We start from the raw sequence: 18,136 nt of genomic DNA on the forward strand, positions 1-18,136 counted from the left end.
AGAGGAGCTGAGTTTTTCCCTGGAGCTGCGCCTCTGATGTCAGCAACAACGTGAGCTCCAGGAAGTGGTGACGCTCTCCGGTGGTGCGTTTCCAAGGCAGCGGCGACAAACCGGAGGAAGCAACGCCCCAACGTGGACACCAGAGGTAAATACAAGACCTGCTGCAACATGCATGTTTTTCTCCTCTGTGCAGGTATGATCCATCCAGAGCTATCTATTCTGCAAGCTTCATGTCACTGGGACAAAAACTGCATGATAGGAACATGACTAGAAACACGTCATCATGTAATCACTCAAATCAAATTGCAAATAAATGAAGTTTAGTTGAATTAAATAAAATAAATTTAATTCAATTCAATTAAGTTCAGTTCAGTTAGAACAATAGTTAATAAGTAGTGACAACAACAGCAACGGAAATAATAACAATGTGTATGAGCCTGTTATTGAGGACAAAATAACTCAAAAACAGGGTTGGAAACTTTCCATGAACCGGGAATTTACTAAACTGAAGGTTGGCCCTTAACAAGGAACTTAAATATAGTATAGGGAAAATATACACAGATGATTTCTTCAGCCCAGAGCACAAGATTATTGAAGCTACACAGCTTGTGGACTACATAAAGTGAAGCAAGTTTTGATGTTATTATGAGTTAAATATATTTGATGTGTGGTATTAATGTTTAACTTGCAAACAGCAGATGAAAATGTATTCATACAGTAGATATTTAGCTATCAGCTTACCCCCAATTACTAAATTATTCCCAATTTCCAGTTAATTCCCATCAATTACACATTCTCATTCCCATGGAACGTTTCCAATTTGGAATATTTCCAAAATACCGCAGCTTAACTTCCCATGGAAAGTTTCTGGAAATTTAATGGAAATTTACCAGAAGGTTTCCACCCCCACTGTATGTAGAAATTCTGATTTGTTTTATTGGAGCACATTGCTGGATGCATTTCCAAATTTACAAGGAAATTGTTCATTTTTGGAGTTTTAATGGGCAAAATTCTTTGAAATTCATAAAACAATTTATTCATGAGGTCAGATATTTATTTATTCTTTGATTTACTTGGTAGCAGTAGTTTGTGTACCGTGTCGAGTCTTGTTGGATTTTACTCAGCTGTAAAAAGAACTTTTAATGTATTTGTAGAAATGAGCTGTACAAACAGAAAATGAATCTACTGCAACACATTTATCTAAAATAAGTGTAAGTAAGCCATTCGTTTGGTGATTTGGAGGTGGAAATACATCAAAACCAGACAAAATGAGTTTATTAAATGTCCAGTTTCTTGTTACAAGGGCTCTTAAACTAGAATTTTCCATTTTTTAGATATATTCTTTTAATAGCCCTGATTCTGGCTCAGTTACTGCATTAATATATCAATTATTTTACCTGTAATGTAGACAGCCAATCAGCTCAACGCATTTTGCCCAATAGATAGATTGTTGACTGTCACCTCGTTCGTTACACCTGTTAGAAGTTTTGTTTAAACACAGTTAATCTGCATTTTGAGCTCCCATGCTGTATGTGTAGGTACTGTACCTGCTGGACTGCTGGAGTGGCAGGGTGGAGTGATTATAAGTGCTTCACATGGTGATGAGCTCTCCTCATTAGTGCAGCCACAATGTTTCTGACTGCTCTGTCTCGGGCCCCACTGGGGTTTGCAGTAACTGTGCCTGTCTACCCGTCAGCAGAGAGAGCTGCTCCTGGCTCAGTTTAAGCAGGTGAAAAAAAGTCTAAATGGTCCACTAATTGCTCAGTCCTCACAAAATCATCACCATGAACCAACATTTCCTCCCTTCACTGTGTCTGCAGGGGATCCATTATAGACTTGGACCTTGCCTGTGGGTTAGAAACCGGGTAACAGCTGTACCACTAAAACATTCACTATACTGACAAATGATGTATTTTACAGTTTAAATACACACTACACATTAGCGCCAAATATAAATCTCAATGCTCTATACATGCTTATATTGCACATCCTCAACTTCATGTGTGAATCATGCAATATTCAATCCAGCAATCTGCACCCTTGCACTTGCACCCAAGAATACTTGTATACAGACATTGTGTGTTGGTTATTGTTGGTTATTTTTACCCACTTTTGTTCGGCTTTGTTGTCCTTGATGTCTTCCTATCTATCTTCCTGTAAATTGTTCTGTGTATGTACATCGAGTGCAACTTAAAACTGGACTCAGATTCATTGTTTGCGCACACATACGTGGCCGATAAAGCTGATTCTGGTTCTGATTTGTCGGCACACCCCATTTGTAGAGAGCAGGAGAGCAACCGTGTCAAATTGAGCTCCAGGCTAATGGACAGTGACAAATACAGCAATGGATTGCAGCAGGGAATGATTGAACACATCTTAACAGTGTTGTTCTCTTGTGAGATTGTGTAACCATGGCAGTGCAAGCTAGAGAAGAGGCCGAAATTATTTATAATAGGCACAAAAATGTAACCTCAGGCCGCCCTGTCTCCTCTTTCTCAAAAATCTGCCCTTGGCTCGAGCATCGCTGTCTTCAGATTAGTTCCACATAGCTCTTGTTTTATTGTGATCAGATGTGCCCTTGCTCTGTCTAAGACTGCGTGAGTGTAATGAATATCAATTGGACATTTGCATCTCTCTGTGGATTTGCAGCGCTTGTAGATGTCTGTACCGCTAAACTGTGCTGTAGAGGAACACCACAGGCAGCTGTTAAGAACAATACTAGGGTGTGGGTGAGTGTGTTTCTTATGTTTGTTTGTTTTTGCAGCATCACTTCAGAGTCTTTCAGAGAAATTCGGGGTCTCTGGAGGAAAAGACGATGCGTTTGCAGTCTGCTTTTTTCATCGTGTAAAAATGAAGACAACAGATTATGTGGGGGATATTTTTTTGACATCAATCTGTCTGTTTGTCTGGCTGTGTATGAGCCTGTTATTGAGGACAAAATAACAGGGCTGCAAAAAGTTCTCAAAGTTGGAAACTTTCCATGGGAATTAACAGGAATTTATGAAAATAAACAGGAATAAACCGGGAATTTACTAAATTTAAGGTTGGCCCTTAACAAGAAACTTAAATATAGTATAGGGGAAATATATTTGAGCATAATCTTGATGAAAACAACCAGATTTCATGCACTTGAATATTTATGCTATTCCTCCATCATGTTGCACAGATGATTTCTTGAGCCCAGAGCACAAGAATATTGAACGTACACATCTGAGCTTGTGGACTACATAAAGTGAAGTTTTAATGTTATTATGAGTTAATATATATATTTGATGTGTGGTATTAATGTTTAACTTGCAAACAGCAGATGAAAATGTATTCATACAGTAGATAGCTAGCTATCAGCTTACCCCCAGTTACTAAATTACTCCCAATTTCCAGTTAATTTCCCATTAATTACCCATTCCCATGGAAAGTTTCTGGAAATTTAGTTTTCCACTCCCACTGTATGTAGAAAGTTTGATTTGTTTTATTGGAACACATTGCTGGATGCATTTCCAAATTTACAAGTTTAGAAGTTTTAATGGGCAAAATTCCTACTTGAATACTTGAGTACTTGAATTATTGGACTTTCATGACCAATCATGATTAATGTGAATCCAATGGAAATCAACAAAAGCATCTCTCTCAGAGTTTTATTGCCATATTTGCTTATTCTCCTACTTTGCCGCCATAAAAAATCACCAGTTGTTTTCAATCATACAGTCTTATGCGTCAGAGAACACTTTGTCCCTCTCATCAGCCTTCAGCTGATACAGCTGTTCAGCTGCACAATTATTCATTCAGAATTGTATCTCTTCTGTTGAGTTACCTGAAGATGACATTTAACAACTGCTGGGAATGCCAGCTGGAACACCTTCATGGAAAGATGAAGGAGACAAAGTATCACCCTGTGTTCTTCGCTAAAGGACACACAGTGCTCATGCATGAACCGATAAGATATCAGGATAAGAGAACATTTCTGCCACAGCAGGTGTTACTTCAAAGGAAATGCTGGAGTTGACACATGGATGGATCTATTGCAGCAGTTCACACACAGTCTCTTATAGTGAGCTGCAGCCGGGTGAGGGATGGAGTAGCACCTGTATCGACTGGTCATGGGTCTACAGTCACAGTATTTGTTCTTCCCCTCATGTTATGCGTATTGATGCAGCCTTTGTCTTCCCCGCAGCACTGGAACAAGCATGTAGGATGTGTGTGTCGAAGAACTACTAGTGTTTATCCTTGTGGTGGTATTTTTTATCTTTACACTTGGCTAAAAAGGTCTTCAAGAAAAATCCATTTCCCCTCGGGGGCAAACTGTGTCTGATATCGACTTGTTGGAAAATCAATGCAGCCTTTGGCAGTCTGGTTAAAACCTAAAAATACAGAGGAAGTGATTTCAAACTTTACAGTAAACGGTGGATTTTCTTGTGGGCAAAGCTGAGATTCCCAGTGGTGAATCCCACAAGAGGAGCCATTGCTATGGGTCATCCTCTCGTCTATTGCCTCAACAGAAGGTTTTTGCTAACGTGAGGAAGCGTTCTGTTCTAGCAAGCAAGCTTCAATAAACCTTTGACTCTCTGACTCCTGACTGAACTGACCATTGATGAATAGATTGACCTACAACAACTAACAGCTGCAGCTCATTTGTTCAAGAAATGCAAGACTAATTTGATACAAACCCACTACAAAAACACCATCCATCCATTTTCTGTATCGATTATCCTCATCAGGGTCGCTGGGGGGTTGGAGTCTATTCTAGCTGACTTAGGGCGAGAGTCAGGGTACAGCCAGATTACCCACTACAAAAAACACATCCAGAAATAAATGATCAAACTGTGGTTACTTGTTCTGAAAACTGTCTCTAAGGGCCTATCAATCGACTAAATGTTGTTGGCTGCAGAAGAATACCAGGAATAAATATTATTAATTACAGTAATGTGTGTTATATGCTAAAAAAAAGATGTTTTATTGTTTTTGTTATTGTATTTTTAAATAGTTATTTTGCAGTGAGGATCTTATGAATAGCTACTGTAAATAAAGTCCCATCATATCTTAAGGTTATGTCATTAACTGCCTTGATAGAAAAACAGTAACAAGTTGATAATTCACTGATCTTTGAAAGAGCTTTGGTGCTGTTATATGTAACAAAACTGACAGAGATGTGAAGTTGTTCTTCATATTTATTTACATTCTTACAAAAAGGACTATAACACAGGAGAGCAGGTTAAGCAGAAGCTGGCGATTGTACGACTGTGATGTTACGAGTACGTCTAGTTAGAACTGTACACTTCTGCAAAGGATCCTGTTCCCTGGAGCTGCAGAGTGAGGGGCGTCTTCACCAGAGGAGACTGGATTACAACAGTGGCCCTGAACTCTCTGTGTTCACTATAACACAAAAGCAAAATGTTCATCTTTATACCTTTGTAAGCTTATCGCCTCTGTGTGACATGTGTCATAGTGATCTGTGGTTTGTTACCTCGGAGTGAAGCCGATCTGAAGACACTGGCTGCAGCTGTTGACATGGAGCTCCTTGGACCGGAGAAGCCCAGAATCTGGAGTCACACTGAACGCATGGGAGTCTCCTTCATCTGATTCTAAACAAACAACACGTATACAGTTAAATACACAAGTATATATGTAAATATTAATCAAACAGAAGGCAAATATTTAATAAAACTCTCTCTATATTTAACTGACTTTGGAAAATCTCCAAACCTTCCAACTGCGACAGATAATAATGAGGAGGAACAAATAATATATGTAATAACTGGCACTCCAAAGTACTGTATATGTAAATAATTGTGTAATTCCAGCCAAGTTCTGTCTAAATTAAAGACTAAACAAACTCCAGAGCCAATGTAAGAGCACTGAAGTGAATGTCAAAGACATACAGGACACAGTTTAGTACCTATGAGTGATTTCCAGTATGCGTGGGCTCCGTGGCTGTAGAGGTTCACTTCTTTTGTCTGTGTTTGCCCCACGTAGCAGAACCCAAAGTCGATGCTGTCAGTGGACAGACGCATCGTAGCGAGAGCCAAATGGGCACGGAGAGGCACTGTCTGCGCAGAGAAGAGAGGTCAAATATTTTTCAGTTATCTACGAATGATCATACAGTATTATTTCATTTTCTTCTTTCTCCCTCTACACACGGAAAACATGTCTGACCTGCAGGCTGTTGTTGCTGTAGTGAATCAGGAGGTTTTGCTGGAACCTCAGCTTCCTCTCTCCACTTGCACTGTGGATCAGCGTCACCCCGGGAGAGACTTCCTCATCCTCCTGCTCTACAAGATCCAGAAGAGACAGGGAGCAGTGGAAGGCCACCTTCACCTGGTGTTCACAAAAAATAATACAACAAGATGACTTTAGAATCACAATCTTGACTTCTTCTGTATCTACAGTAAACGTTGTCCAGAATACAACAGCCTCGTCTCACCTGCATGCTGTGTTGTGGCTGCAGCACCAGAGACTTGCTGTCACCAGTGGGCGGGTTGCTGGAGATGCTGGTCTGGGCTCGAGGCTGCGGTTTGAGAACTAAAAAAGGAGGCTGAGCCCCGAGTCTGAAGTGTAGGAGCATTTCTGAGTTGTTTTTCAGCCGAAAGGTCTTTGTGATGTCAAATTCACGCACCACCAGCTATGGAGAAAAAAGGACCGCTGAGCATGACTGATCAGAAATACTGTACATGCTTGGGATCAATACTTCATGCGTGCACTTCAGTATGTCAGAGTACTCTTGATTCGTGTTGTACATTTCTCAAACCCACCTCCTTCTCTGATTCTCCTCTCAGTAAATCACCGGCTGAGGCACGAAACTCCAGTGCCCCCTCCTCCTCCTCCATCTGCACGAACAGCCTGCAGCAACAGGGAGCCAAGAGAAAGATAGGCAACTTAATCAGACCACCTCTGAGCTCCGCTTGTCTAACCTCAGCTAATTTTAATTTAGAAAACATAAACTGTGTTGGATGCATAGAGGGTTTTAGGGACATAAATAGTATGATTGTAATTGCTTACACTGCAGGCTTAACGACTGCAAGTAGATCCATCCTGATGGGATCCAAATCCAAACCCTGAGCTCTTCCAACTTTACCCGGGACACAGGCAGCCATCTGTAAACACACACAACACAATAATAAGGAGATTTAGATTTAGGATGTATGATCTCCTGTTTGCCCTTTCTAGGATTTGAAACATTTAAAATTCACTGGTCACCTTAGAGTCTAGACTCATGAAGCCCAGAGCCAAGCCCACACACCTGGACTCACAAACGGACCCGGAAAGAGTCAAAGGGGTGAACGATACGTGGATTGTGCTGCTGCCTTTTGCTGGAATGACCTTAAGATAAACAGAAAGGATTATTTAAGTGTCTTTACGTGTTAAATGGATGTATGTGGTTGAAAGCCAAAACATACTATTTGCTGAGGTGTAATGCAGTATGGATAATCCAAGAGGGTGCCTTCATGAGGTCTGATGTAGACGGAGAAGAGTTTTTTCTTTGGGTGAGATGGATAAAGACAGGTTTCCTCTTCCTCACAGCCATCCTCGGATATATGTTCCTCCCCTTCCCCATCCTGAAATTGATAGGATAAAGTTTTGAGAATAAAATGTGCATTTCATTACAGGGGCCCGCGTGGCATCATGGCCAAAAGAATCTGCTCCCAGAGGCAGCATACATAAAAGTGGTTCAAGTTTATGCATGTGTGTTGAGATGTTAAATGTGCTCACAGTCACGCTTTGGAAGGAGCCACTCGTTCCTTCAGAGCCTGGGGTCTCATTTCTTTCCCATGCTGTCTGAAGGCTCCCATCAGGAATCCTTAACGCTCCGCTCAAAACCTCATTTCCATCAGCATCCTTAAGGGGAAAGGCGTCTCCGTACACCACCCTGACATCCACCAACTGACGGTCATTTGGATCCACGTTATATGTTTCCCAGTCCATGCGGATATCTATACGGATTCAGATTACTCAGCTTCAGAGGGCAAACTGGTTTGGTCTCTCTCATACACAGAGATGAATAAGAAAAAGTCGGAGAGGTCACAGCAGGCTATATACGAAAGACTCATAAACTAACACATATTCTAAGAGGACATCAATGTAGCTCAGGAATCTGCCTCACCGCTGAATTAAAATACAATTGATCAATCAAGGACCGCTAAAATAGGCAATAAAACCTTCAACGTGATGCTAAAAACACAACTCCTTTCTCAGAAAACAAATAAACATCACATCATTCATAAGTCATTCGCAGCTGTGGGCACTAAACAGCTGATAAATCGTTCTGCGGAGCATCACTAAAATGCTAAACAGGTGGTGACCTTGAAATTGAAGCAGCTTTATTTCCTCCAACGCCGCCTCGAGAGTCAAAACGACAACAGAAGCAGACTTTTTAATACATTTATTGAACCTGTTTTTTTTTATTTTATTTTATGACTTGCACTTACCAAACATGGTGGGATTGTTGATGCGAAGTGAACGAGACACCGTGTCACCTCCGGATACGTGAGTGCCAAACCTAATGATGCAAACAGGACATGTCACACACTGTATAAGACACTAATGACAGCAGGTTTGAAAGGAGAAATAAACAGTGGAACCGACTGTATGACTGGTCCTTGGTTCTGGCCATCTGTACGTGGGCCTGTCATTTGGAAGTAGAGTGGGCATCCTTTCACTGTCATCTGCATGGGAATGAGCGTGGGCTCGAGGTCTCCCACCTGCAGGAGGAAATTTACATTTCAACATTATTCAACGGCGTACAACAGAATGAAGAGAGCACATGTCTAGAAATGGATGCTTGTTATCTAAATCTTGCCAAGAAAGTCACTTCTAATGAAATATCTGTGACATCGCATGACATCATACTTTGCATACGAGGTGATCTCTGTACTCCCCCCACATGTCAGTGTAGGCGGTGACATCCACAGTCTGGGTCTCAAACGGTCCCAGTGTCCCAGTGTCTGGGACAACAAAGAAAGCTGCACCTTTTCCATGAGACAGCAGGCCCTTCACAAACTCTGCCAACAGATACAGAAATACAGTCAGAATCTGTAGAGCATGTACTCTAGCTGCTTGCTTTAAAAAGTGTGTGCACTAACCCTCGTGTGCTTTTTCTTCTACTTTCTTAGCTTGAACCGAGTGAAGCGGCTTCTTGACGTATGTGAATCTGCCATTTAAAAAACAGCCTGTGTCACAACTGCGGTACAGTGAAGCCATCTTTTGATCCATTGTTCAGGTCCGTCAGCTGGCTCCCTTACCTTTTCTTTGACTGGTCATTTGGCTTCGAGGTGTTGCAGGTGAAATACTCCGCCTCTATGGTGAAGGAGGCAGTGATAGCAGTTTGATTGGTTACCGATAACTGCTTGGTGACGGCTTTCTTCAAAATAACATCTCCGAAGTCAAGTAACAGTGTTGAGGGGCTCTCATCGTCTGGTGTAGAGCTAAAAGCAAAGAAAAATGGCCATATTTTGAATTCTACTCTATCTATTTAACACTTGTGCTATGGAGTCAGTATAGCTCAAAGGTGGTTAGATACTGGATTTTAAGTCATGGATGATACCGGACATTCGGCAGCGAGTAGGACACGCTGAGTTTCTTGCTTTTGGAAGCCACGATGCCAAGAACAAGAGGAGAGCTCATTCCCTGGACCTCGCAGAGAGCAGCCACCTCAGTCAGTTCCATCTGGACAAAAAGACAAACAATGTAAAAAACAGCGCAACATATTTTTGGTAATTGAATTTGCCTCCTTCGCTCTCACATACTCTGGTGTTAAGTGTCAAATCATGTGAGCTTCTGGTGTGTTAATAACTGGTACTTACATCTGTGTGAGAGATAAAGTTAACTGTGATGTCCATGCTGGTGTTGGGCTCCAGAGTACCAGAGGAGGGGTCGAAACTGGCTGCACACAGTTCAGCATGTTTACCCTGGAGCTGAGCCTGGTGGGGCACCAAAGTACTACTTTAGCTTTTTACCTATTTATCTATCTCCACTTGAACATTAAGTGCTGATGAAATGCCACCATACCGTCCAGCTGAAGTGTGAAGGCAGCAGCGTCTGGTTGAAGAGAGTGACGGTCGACTTGGCAGGGACTCCAATGTAGAGTTCAGAGAGGAGCAGCTCACAGTTTAGCAGACACACCTGAGGTGACTGCACATCTGCTCGCACCAACAGGTGACTACAACGAAGACACATGTAGTGTTAGTTGTTATCAGCAGGACGCTGTCACTGAGTAACCTCATTATTCTAAGCTCCAGATGCCTTTAAATACAATTTGTTTAAGGAAAAAGTTACAACTTTAAAAGAGATGAACAATGTTTTTAAGCTTCTTTACCATCCTGTTCCCTCCTCCACTGTCAGCTGCAGATCTGTTTCATATTGCTGGCAGAAACGCGGCATAAATATCACATCCACACTGCAAGAGGCCAAGGGGGGCAGCACACCACAGCAAGGCTTCACTAAGATCTATGTAACAGAGATTCATATAGATGTGGGGAAAAAAAGGACACACACTATATCTTTCATATTATCTGATCTTAAATGCTATATTAGTAAACTATGCAGTACCTGTGTGTCTTGATGCCTCTCCTTCAGGGTCCAGGAGGCCTCCAGTTGGGTGATGTTGGTGAGGAGCAGCGTGGTCTGTGACTGCTCCCCAAGCTTCATGAGCCCAAAGTCCACACTGGGCACACCGAGGGTCACTATAGGACCCTATAATAATCAAAACATGAGAATAAAGAGGCCACAAACTATATTCAAAGAATGGCATGAATGTCAGATTTACGCTATGAACTTTTTGTACCTTAAAAGAGACTTCCACAGCCAAAGTGACGGGTTCGTGACGGTGCTCTATGTGGCACACGAGACTGGTTGCAACCTTCTCTGGTTTCCCTCCAGTCACAATCAGGTCGAAATCAAAACACTCGTTTTCCTCTAGACCCAAACCCATGAAGGACAAATCAATTAGTGATGAGCCAATAAATCAACTCTATGAAAAGATGTTATGACGTACAAATTCCATAGCCACTGGCTAAATAAGAATTTTTCTTTATTATTTGGCGTGTGATGCACCTATTTTTCCAGTAGAGGGCTCTACTTCTATTATGTGGACGCTGCTGTTCATTCTCTCCCATTGAAAAAAGATGCAGGATTTGCTGTGGTTCCACATCTGACACACACAAGACATAAAAGACATAGAAACACCATGAATAAATAAGATAAGTGATTGTGGCACACAGTGATTTGATATAAATCTGTCATGGTAACAAAGTGACTTAAGTAACCTTGAAATGTCTGCGGGTGGTTGTGCAAATAAAAATCTCTCCAGGGATTACAACAGCGTAGGGCTCCAGTAGGACCTGGTACGGCTCTGTTGACCCCTTGACCTCTATCTCCATGACGATGACGTCGTTCACCTTGGAGCCAGCGTGGACAGGTTGAAGGACTCTAGATTTCCACGTACACAGACGCAAACCAACACTGTGTTAGATGTATGTCAAAAGAAGCTTCTATTTAGTAAACTTGGTGGTGGTGATATTTTTACACATGGATATTTACAGTACACACACAAAGTCACAGGAGCATTACCCATTGTCACTGGGCTCTGATGGCAGCTGGGGGACATCCCTCAGGACTAAGTGACAGACACTGTGGTAGTCCTTCAACTTAGGAAAACATTTTGAACACGACATGACATAAATATAAAAAAAGAAATGCTTCTCTCTGTCTTGTACTGTTCTACGAAATGCAGATTTTAAACATAATTATTCCTTGTACCTCTTTAGGACAGAAGGTGAACAGAAACTCTACTTCCTGGCAGGGGGCCAGAATCCCCGTTAGGGGGCTGACGTGGAAAACATCATCTGTGGCCAGGTGGAACTGGATATGGGAGGGCTCTGGGGTTTCCCCTGGAAGCAGAGGGCGCAGGTTGGGCTTCAAGATCTGCCAGTGGAAAGGTAGCTCCAAGTGGCTTCGAGAGAGAGAGAATGAATTACGTAATGTGATATTTTATGACCCCCCGGAGGGAAAAACCTGTGCTTCAAAAAGCAACAGCTCTTGGTTTTGTAGTTAATCAGTATTTAGTTTCACTTCTTTAGCTTACTCCAGTACTGGGGCATACTGTTTTTCATATAATTAATGCTTTGTAGCGATGATATACGAAGGTGTGAGCCTTACACGTTGTTTCTGATGATGATTTTTTTCTGTTGCACAGAGTGAGGGTTACATGGGCTGAAACGGACAAAATGCTCTGCGGTGAGGTCGTGCGCCTCTCCCACCACGGGGGGCTCCTTCGTCCCAGATACAGACACAAGCTCGAGTGCAATCAGCTGGCCCTCACCTAGGAAACACACACGTTATACAGCAGGCGGCTGAGGGGTGATCAACATCCAAATGCATCTTTTTTTTTTAATAGACTAAGCTCTTGGAAAGTTTTCTGATCCCTGAAAAGATTCACCTTGAATGGAAATGTCTTTCACCTGGCAGTTGTCACACACAACAGTGAAAACCTGACAGCTCTTCTCAGCAGTGGTGGGAAAGAAAACCACCTGCAAACACATGCACATATTTGAAACACACATAGAATGGAACAAAAAAAAGGAAGTATACTGAGAGGTCTTTAAATCATTTTAACTGGTCACACTGTGATTTAAGTCCATAAAACCTGTGGTTTAATCCAGTCAGATAACACTACTTGATTTAAACTGACCTCACCTCCACCACTGTGGCTTCTCCTGGCTGCAGCACAAAAAGAGATGGGCTCACTGCAAAGGGTAGCTGTTCACAGAAGTAAGTTCTCGCCACAGACTGTATGAAGAAAGAAAAAACCTGTCAAGCTCATGATGGAAACCTTTTTTCATCTCATCAATTTCATGTGTCAGATAGACTTTTACCCTCAGGTTGGAGGCTGGCCACTGATTCTTGGGGATGATGCAGAAGGTCCCGGCACTGAGACCAACATTTTGGCACAGGAACTCAACAAACTTGACTCCTCCAATCAGACAATAACCACAGTCCAGGACTCTTGGTACTGCACAATGATTAAACAGAAACACAGCTCATGAGCCAATAAAGTACATCAATGAGCACAACAACAACATAATGCTGATACGTTATAAGGAGACTCACATGTGAGAATAGGAGGGGGTCGTCTGGCCGTGATGGGCACCACAAGCAGGTGTTCAACCTGGGTCTCCACCACGATGAAGTCCTCATAGCCTCCCAGGGAGTCTGGGGCGAAGCGCACTGTGTACTTACAGCTCATCCCTGGGGCTATAACACCACCCTCACCAGGGAATCTCCCTGTGGAAACATATCTGAAGATCAATCCCTTCTTACAGTGTACAGTTCTCTACATTTTCTTGTGTACTTATACTTTTATCCAGTAGGTGGTGCCAGTTCACAGACAGGAACAGCAACACAGAAAAAACAATTTCATTCCAGAGATGTAAACTCTGGCATTCCTTTTTGATACGATCACACACTTGCCGATTACTTCACTATCAACAGCAGTAGGTATGCTGTATAAACTAATGAGAACAACAAGGAAGCGCTCACCCAGGCCAATAGAGAAGTAAGGAGTGGTAGGAGGGATGACACGGACATGACGGCTTGCAGAAGTCGTGTTTTTAAGCTCCACTGTAGTCTAGAACAGGACGGGGCATGTTACATCATACTTGTACACACACTTAGTCTTATATCTTTTGATGTTTTCACTGAAGCCGCTGAAACATACCTCATAAACGTGTCCCACGCTGTAGTCCGTGAAAACCACCACAGAGGGCTTCGCTACAAAGACTGGGACAGGATCATCAGTGGAGCTTTCAGGGTGAAAGAACACAAACACCTTATTATTCTTCCTGTTCCCAATAAGGTAACATGGTAATACTGCCAGTATTAAATTCAACATCAAAACCACATAGCAAACATTTCATTCGCTTTCTTCATCAGCCAAAGAGGAAACTGTGTTCCGGTTCACAATGTTCTTGTTAAAGGTAGTATTTAAGTAGAGATGTTATATATTCAACTTACAGTCAGACAAATTACAGTGGCAGAGTTGCCACACTTACCGCAGACATGTGGTAGAGCTTGCTGACAAAACAGTATCCAAATAGGATCCTATACATCCTCCCACTGTTTGTATTCACAGGCAAAATATGAGTCATGAGACTGAAATTGTTGAAAGGGGATTGTCTGACCTAAGTTTTTTGGTATTTCATCAACTATAACCCACAATATTTTCATATGTAACCCTCTTTGCCAATGTGGATTCATTTTATCTTTGTTGTCTTATAAGCATTTGTTGTTAAATGATGAAGAGGGCCCTTATACTCATCAGATACTAGGTACCTTTGCTTATTTTGACCATTACCTCACATGCTCCGTCTTCCCCGCTTTGGTTCTGGGTCGGATGAGGGATGTGCCACCTCGCTGTGCATTTGGAGGCAGGAAGCGAGGGTTGCATAAGAAGCTCTGTCGATCTTTCATCTTCTGAAGTTTTCCCCATGCCTCCGCTCGATCCTTTGCGCTCGGCGCGTCCCTCCACTTCGGTTTTGGTTTGGTCTGGTTTGGCTTCTGAAAGACAGACAGATTTTTATTGTAAATTACATTAAAGTAATCATGTCTCCCTCCTTTACGGAGGAACTCCAGGTTAATAATGTTTCTTTATAGTGTTGTAGTGAAGTGGTCTTTATATGTTCTGTTTCATCCCTGCTGTCTTTATTATCTACTCATATTAGGCGTTAGTATTTCAGATTCTATTGAGAAAAGAAACTGTATAAATTCTTGAATTATGAACTTCTCCTCACCTCTCTTAGAGTTTTCTTCCCCTGTGGGGTAGCTGAGCTGGATTCGAGGGTCAGGCTGAGTTCTGACTCCATCATTTCTTGCACCGTCTTTTTTGGACAGGGAATTAGAGTATAACCATCATCCTGAGGCTTCTTGGACACGTGCATGCTGTAGGCGATGGTTGGTTTGGCAGGATCTGATTTTACTGATAGGAAAAAGGATAAGAAAGTGAAATACAGAGCCACGACACACAACGGTTATTAATAATTTAAGATTCTTGATTCCTAAAAGAGGATCATATACTTGCTGCTGGTGCTTCCACATGTGGTTTCTGTGTAGGTAAATAGTCCTGGGGGGAAATCAGGTTGTTCATTTTGAGAAGATCTTTGTCGACACACCAGGAAAAGGCTGATTTGACTGCGAATGGACAAAATAAAGAACATCATCCCTTGCGCTTGAGTTAAACAACTTTAAAAATCAATTCATGATGCGTCCATGCTCACCTGTAAGGTAGCTCTGATGATCATCATAAACATCTCCCATCTCCTCTTTCATCCTTTCGTAGGCCTGGCTTTCTATGGCTGCAGCCCGAGCCCTGGCCTGAATTATATGACTCTCCAACATGTCGGCTTCTTTTATATGCCGGCTGTATTCGGCATGAGCCTATATGCGATTGAATAAAGATGACATAAGAGTAGCACAGATTTAACATGCTGTAGAGTACAGACTGGCATTTACCTGTTGGAGCTCTTCGACATATCTGTCATGGTGGCTGCTCCGTCCAGTCCTTGACTTGACGAGGTTGGACAAAGTGTCTTTGCCAATGATGTCTTTTGTGTAAAGGTCTTTGAAGATGCTTGATAACACATGAGAGATGTCCTAATGTACAAGAAAGATGAGGTTTAACGATGTAAAGGCATTTTTTTCTGGATGTTTTGTGGGAATTTAGTGTTTTAAAACATCATAATAATAATAATAATAGTCATAATAACCGACAGGTGTTTATTGACAGACCTGGGACTTCCCTGATGCGGGTCTGTGGCTGTTCACAGACGGGTCAAATCGCGATGTTTCTCCCGCCTCTGGTTCTTCCATGGTACAGAAACTCATGCAGCTCACGATAAACGTCAAAGTTGCTCAAACAGCAACACAACACAGACACACAATTCAACCTAAAGCTGTGGCTAAGACAGTAACTTTGTTTGTTTGTCCTCACGCTGCCCGTTTCTCTTCCGCCATACTGTGTGTACACGTGGTTACCATGGCGACAGCCAAAGGGTACATCCGCTCTGCTGCTCCGGGAAGAAAACACAAACAAACAATATTTCCCCAATAAACAAACAAACAGACACATTTTCATAATTAAGCACTTATTTAATTGTGTTAATATTGACTCTGTGTAGTATTGTTGGTTCTAATTAGTTTAAAATAATTGTCTAAATGTGTAATATGGATGTGAATTTAGTTTAAAATAATTGTCTAAATGTGTAATATGGATGTGAATAAGCCTATAAAACAGTGACTTTATAAAAAAAAACATATTATATTGTATAAATACATATATATACACAGCCAAAATATGAACTAAAGAATAAAAGTCTGCCCTAAAATTCACAAAAACATTAAATAAATAAATAAATGTAATTTTTTTTTCTTCAAAGAAGCTGAGTGAATTTAACAAGTCGCTAAAGTAGTTGAACGTTTTCTTATTTATTCTGTCAGTGGAGGTTACAAGAAGTATTTTAATGAATTGTGCAAATATTAAACTATCAATCAAATTAATTTAATCAGTCAGAGACTTAGTTATGAAATAAGCTGACAACTACAAGTATAATAAGCCCAAGACACTGTCTGCTGAACTTTAGAAAACGAAAAAGAAAAAAAACACACACACACAGAGGATAATGGGATTAAGCTGATATGTTTTTTTATTTAGAAGTTTATAAGTCAGATACATCAGAGGTTTACAACAAATACAGTGCTTTGGGGAAGTTACGATAACTCAAGATCATATTGTTTTTGTTTCCATTAGTTTATTGAATGAACAACAAGATATTTATTCACCCAACCCAATACTTGAAGTGACAAAAATAAAACCCAATATGTTGAGATAGAAACATACTTTGAACTAGTAATTTCAAGTATTTCCTGATTTTCTGACTCTCACCTGACACACCTGACTCACCTGAAGCCAGACTAACTCGTGAGATTGAATGCAACGTGTTTATTAAACAATCCCACCTGCATAGTGTGCTATCAAATCAGGTGTGGCATTGTCTGTATGTGATTCTCATTCCCATTTTTCCATGCAGGTATAAAGAAGTAGGCCGTCCTTGTGCAATGTTGAAGTACAAACAGGTAGGCTCATGTAAGGATAGGTGGCTTCATGCAAAGTCTTGTAGAGCCACATGCAAAAAGTCTGATTCCTGCATAAGCTCGCACTGAGACCATTGTATTTAGTAGGCCAAGATTCCCAAAATCCAGATACTCAAAACAAAATCTTTGACTGTGCTGATCTGCTCATGTGGTGCTCAAGTGGGATTCTCAAAGAGGCAATTGTTGAGCTCACTTTGTAGCGTCTCGTGGTTTGCCTGACAGCTGTTTCTTTTTTTTTCTTCTTTTCTTCACAAGACTTGCCCCAGTGAGAAAGTTCATAGGACAGAACAAGCTGGCAGACACTGATAATAGAGAGGCACAAAGAGGGATCTGTCTGAGCTCTCTTATATTACATTCTAACAATGAACAGGAGCTTGTGCGTCCAATGCACAAACACAGTTTACCTGCTACTACTTCAAAGTATCCTGCCACTGACAACAACAAAATTCCAAGACCCCTTTACGAATTTGTTTTTGTGTTCACAAGAGATGAGCTAGGTATGCATGACAACCGAAACCTGCTGGTTTAGCTCATATTTGCACAGATTGATGCCTTTGGCTGCTGTCAGTTGTGTAAAGAGGTATTACAACAATGACTGCAGACATGGTGTGGTGAGCAGTGGTGATACTCCCAACATGAACCATGCAGGTTAAAAATGTAGAGGGGAGAGGCAAGAGCACACCTCAGACTATAAATGGCATGTCTGTACCAGACTAGGGCAACACCCAAATAAATCAGATCACACACTAAGTGCCTAATGGCCACAAAAAGCACAACACTGACTTAAAGCACAGGTTCCATGTGACCCCTTTTTTTAAATCAAGCATACATTGGATCATGTGTGAGCGTGTATTTCCTTGTTATGTACAGAATTCCAACCTAAGGTGTAGTTTCAACAGCAAACTGAATGAAAGTCGTAAGAACAAACACAGTGTTGTATGCTGTCAGACCGGTGTTGCTGTGGGTGTGGACTGAGGGCGCATAAGAGCCTGATGGGCTGGCA

At 41.6% G+C, this 18,136-nt stretch overlaps 1 protein-coding gene and 1 long non-coding RNA gene across 2 annotated transcripts; one reads left to right on the forward strand and one right to left on the reverse strand.

Moving 5' to 3' along the window:
- The first annotated feature begins 39 nt into the window (after positions 1-39).
- Positions 40-12,295, forward strand: LOC113744458 (uncharacterized). Its single transcript, XR_003461550.1, has 3 exons — positions 40-145; positions 11,757-11,927; positions 12,185-12,295. It is a non-coding gene; the product is annotated as an uncharacterized LOC113744458 (long non-coding RNA).
- dlec1 (DLEC1 cilia and flagella associated protein) lies at positions 5,159-16,021 on the reverse strand. The gene is made up of 38 exons (XM_019267495.2): positions 15,772-16,021; positions 15,496-15,636; positions 15,261-15,420; positions 15,061-15,174; positions 14,778-14,962; positions 14,342-14,544; positions 13,706-13,790; positions 13,528-13,615; positions 13,099-13,272; positions 12,864-13,000; positions 12,685-12,777; positions 12,428-12,518; positions 12,148-12,310; positions 11,749-11,941; positions 11,560-11,636; positions 11,256-11,418; positions 11,044-11,140; positions 10,775-10,905; positions 10,540-10,683; positions 10,307-10,437; positions 10,000-10,150; positions 9,795-9,911; positions 9,536-9,657; positions 9,234-9,416; positions 9,075-9,142; positions 8,842-8,993; positions 8,578-8,693; positions 8,421-8,491; positions 7,705-7,925; positions 7,392-7,550; positions 7,192-7,314; positions 6,994-7,088; positions 6,747-6,834; positions 6,419-6,616; positions 6,151-6,312; positions 5,894-6,044; positions 5,462-5,579; positions 5,159-5,370 (listed from the first exon to the last, which is right to left on the reverse strand). The coding sequence occupies exons 1-38, from the start codon at positions 15,865-15,867 to the stop codon at positions 5,256-5,258; spliced, it is 5,076 nt and encodes a 1,691-aa protein (XP_019123040.2). The 5' UTR covers positions 15,868-16,021; the 3' UTR covers positions 5,159-5,255.
- Between the last annotated feature and the right edge of the window lie 2,115 nt (positions 16,022-18,136).

This window comes from Larimichthys crocea, chromosome XXIII (assembly GCF_000972845.2).
Source record: "Larimichthys crocea isolate SSNF chromosome XXIII, L_crocea_2.0, whole genome shotgun sequence".
NCBI lineage: Eukaryota > Metazoa > Chordata > Actinopteri > Sciaenidae > Larimichthys > Larimichthys crocea.

Coding starts and splice junctions, on each gene's coding strand:
- dlec1 (XM_019267495.2), bottom strand. CDS start 15,867: ATGAGTTTCTGTACCATGGAAGAACCAGAGGCGGGAGAAACATCGCGA. Junction 11,419..11,559: donor TCAGAGCCCAGTGACAATGG/GTAATGCTCCTG, acceptor GTGGAAATCTAG/AGTCCTTCAACCTGTCCACG. Junction 6,313..6,418: donor AGCCACAACACAGCATGCAG/GTGAGACGAGGC, acceptor TGTGAACACCAG/GTGAAGGTGGCCTTCCACTG.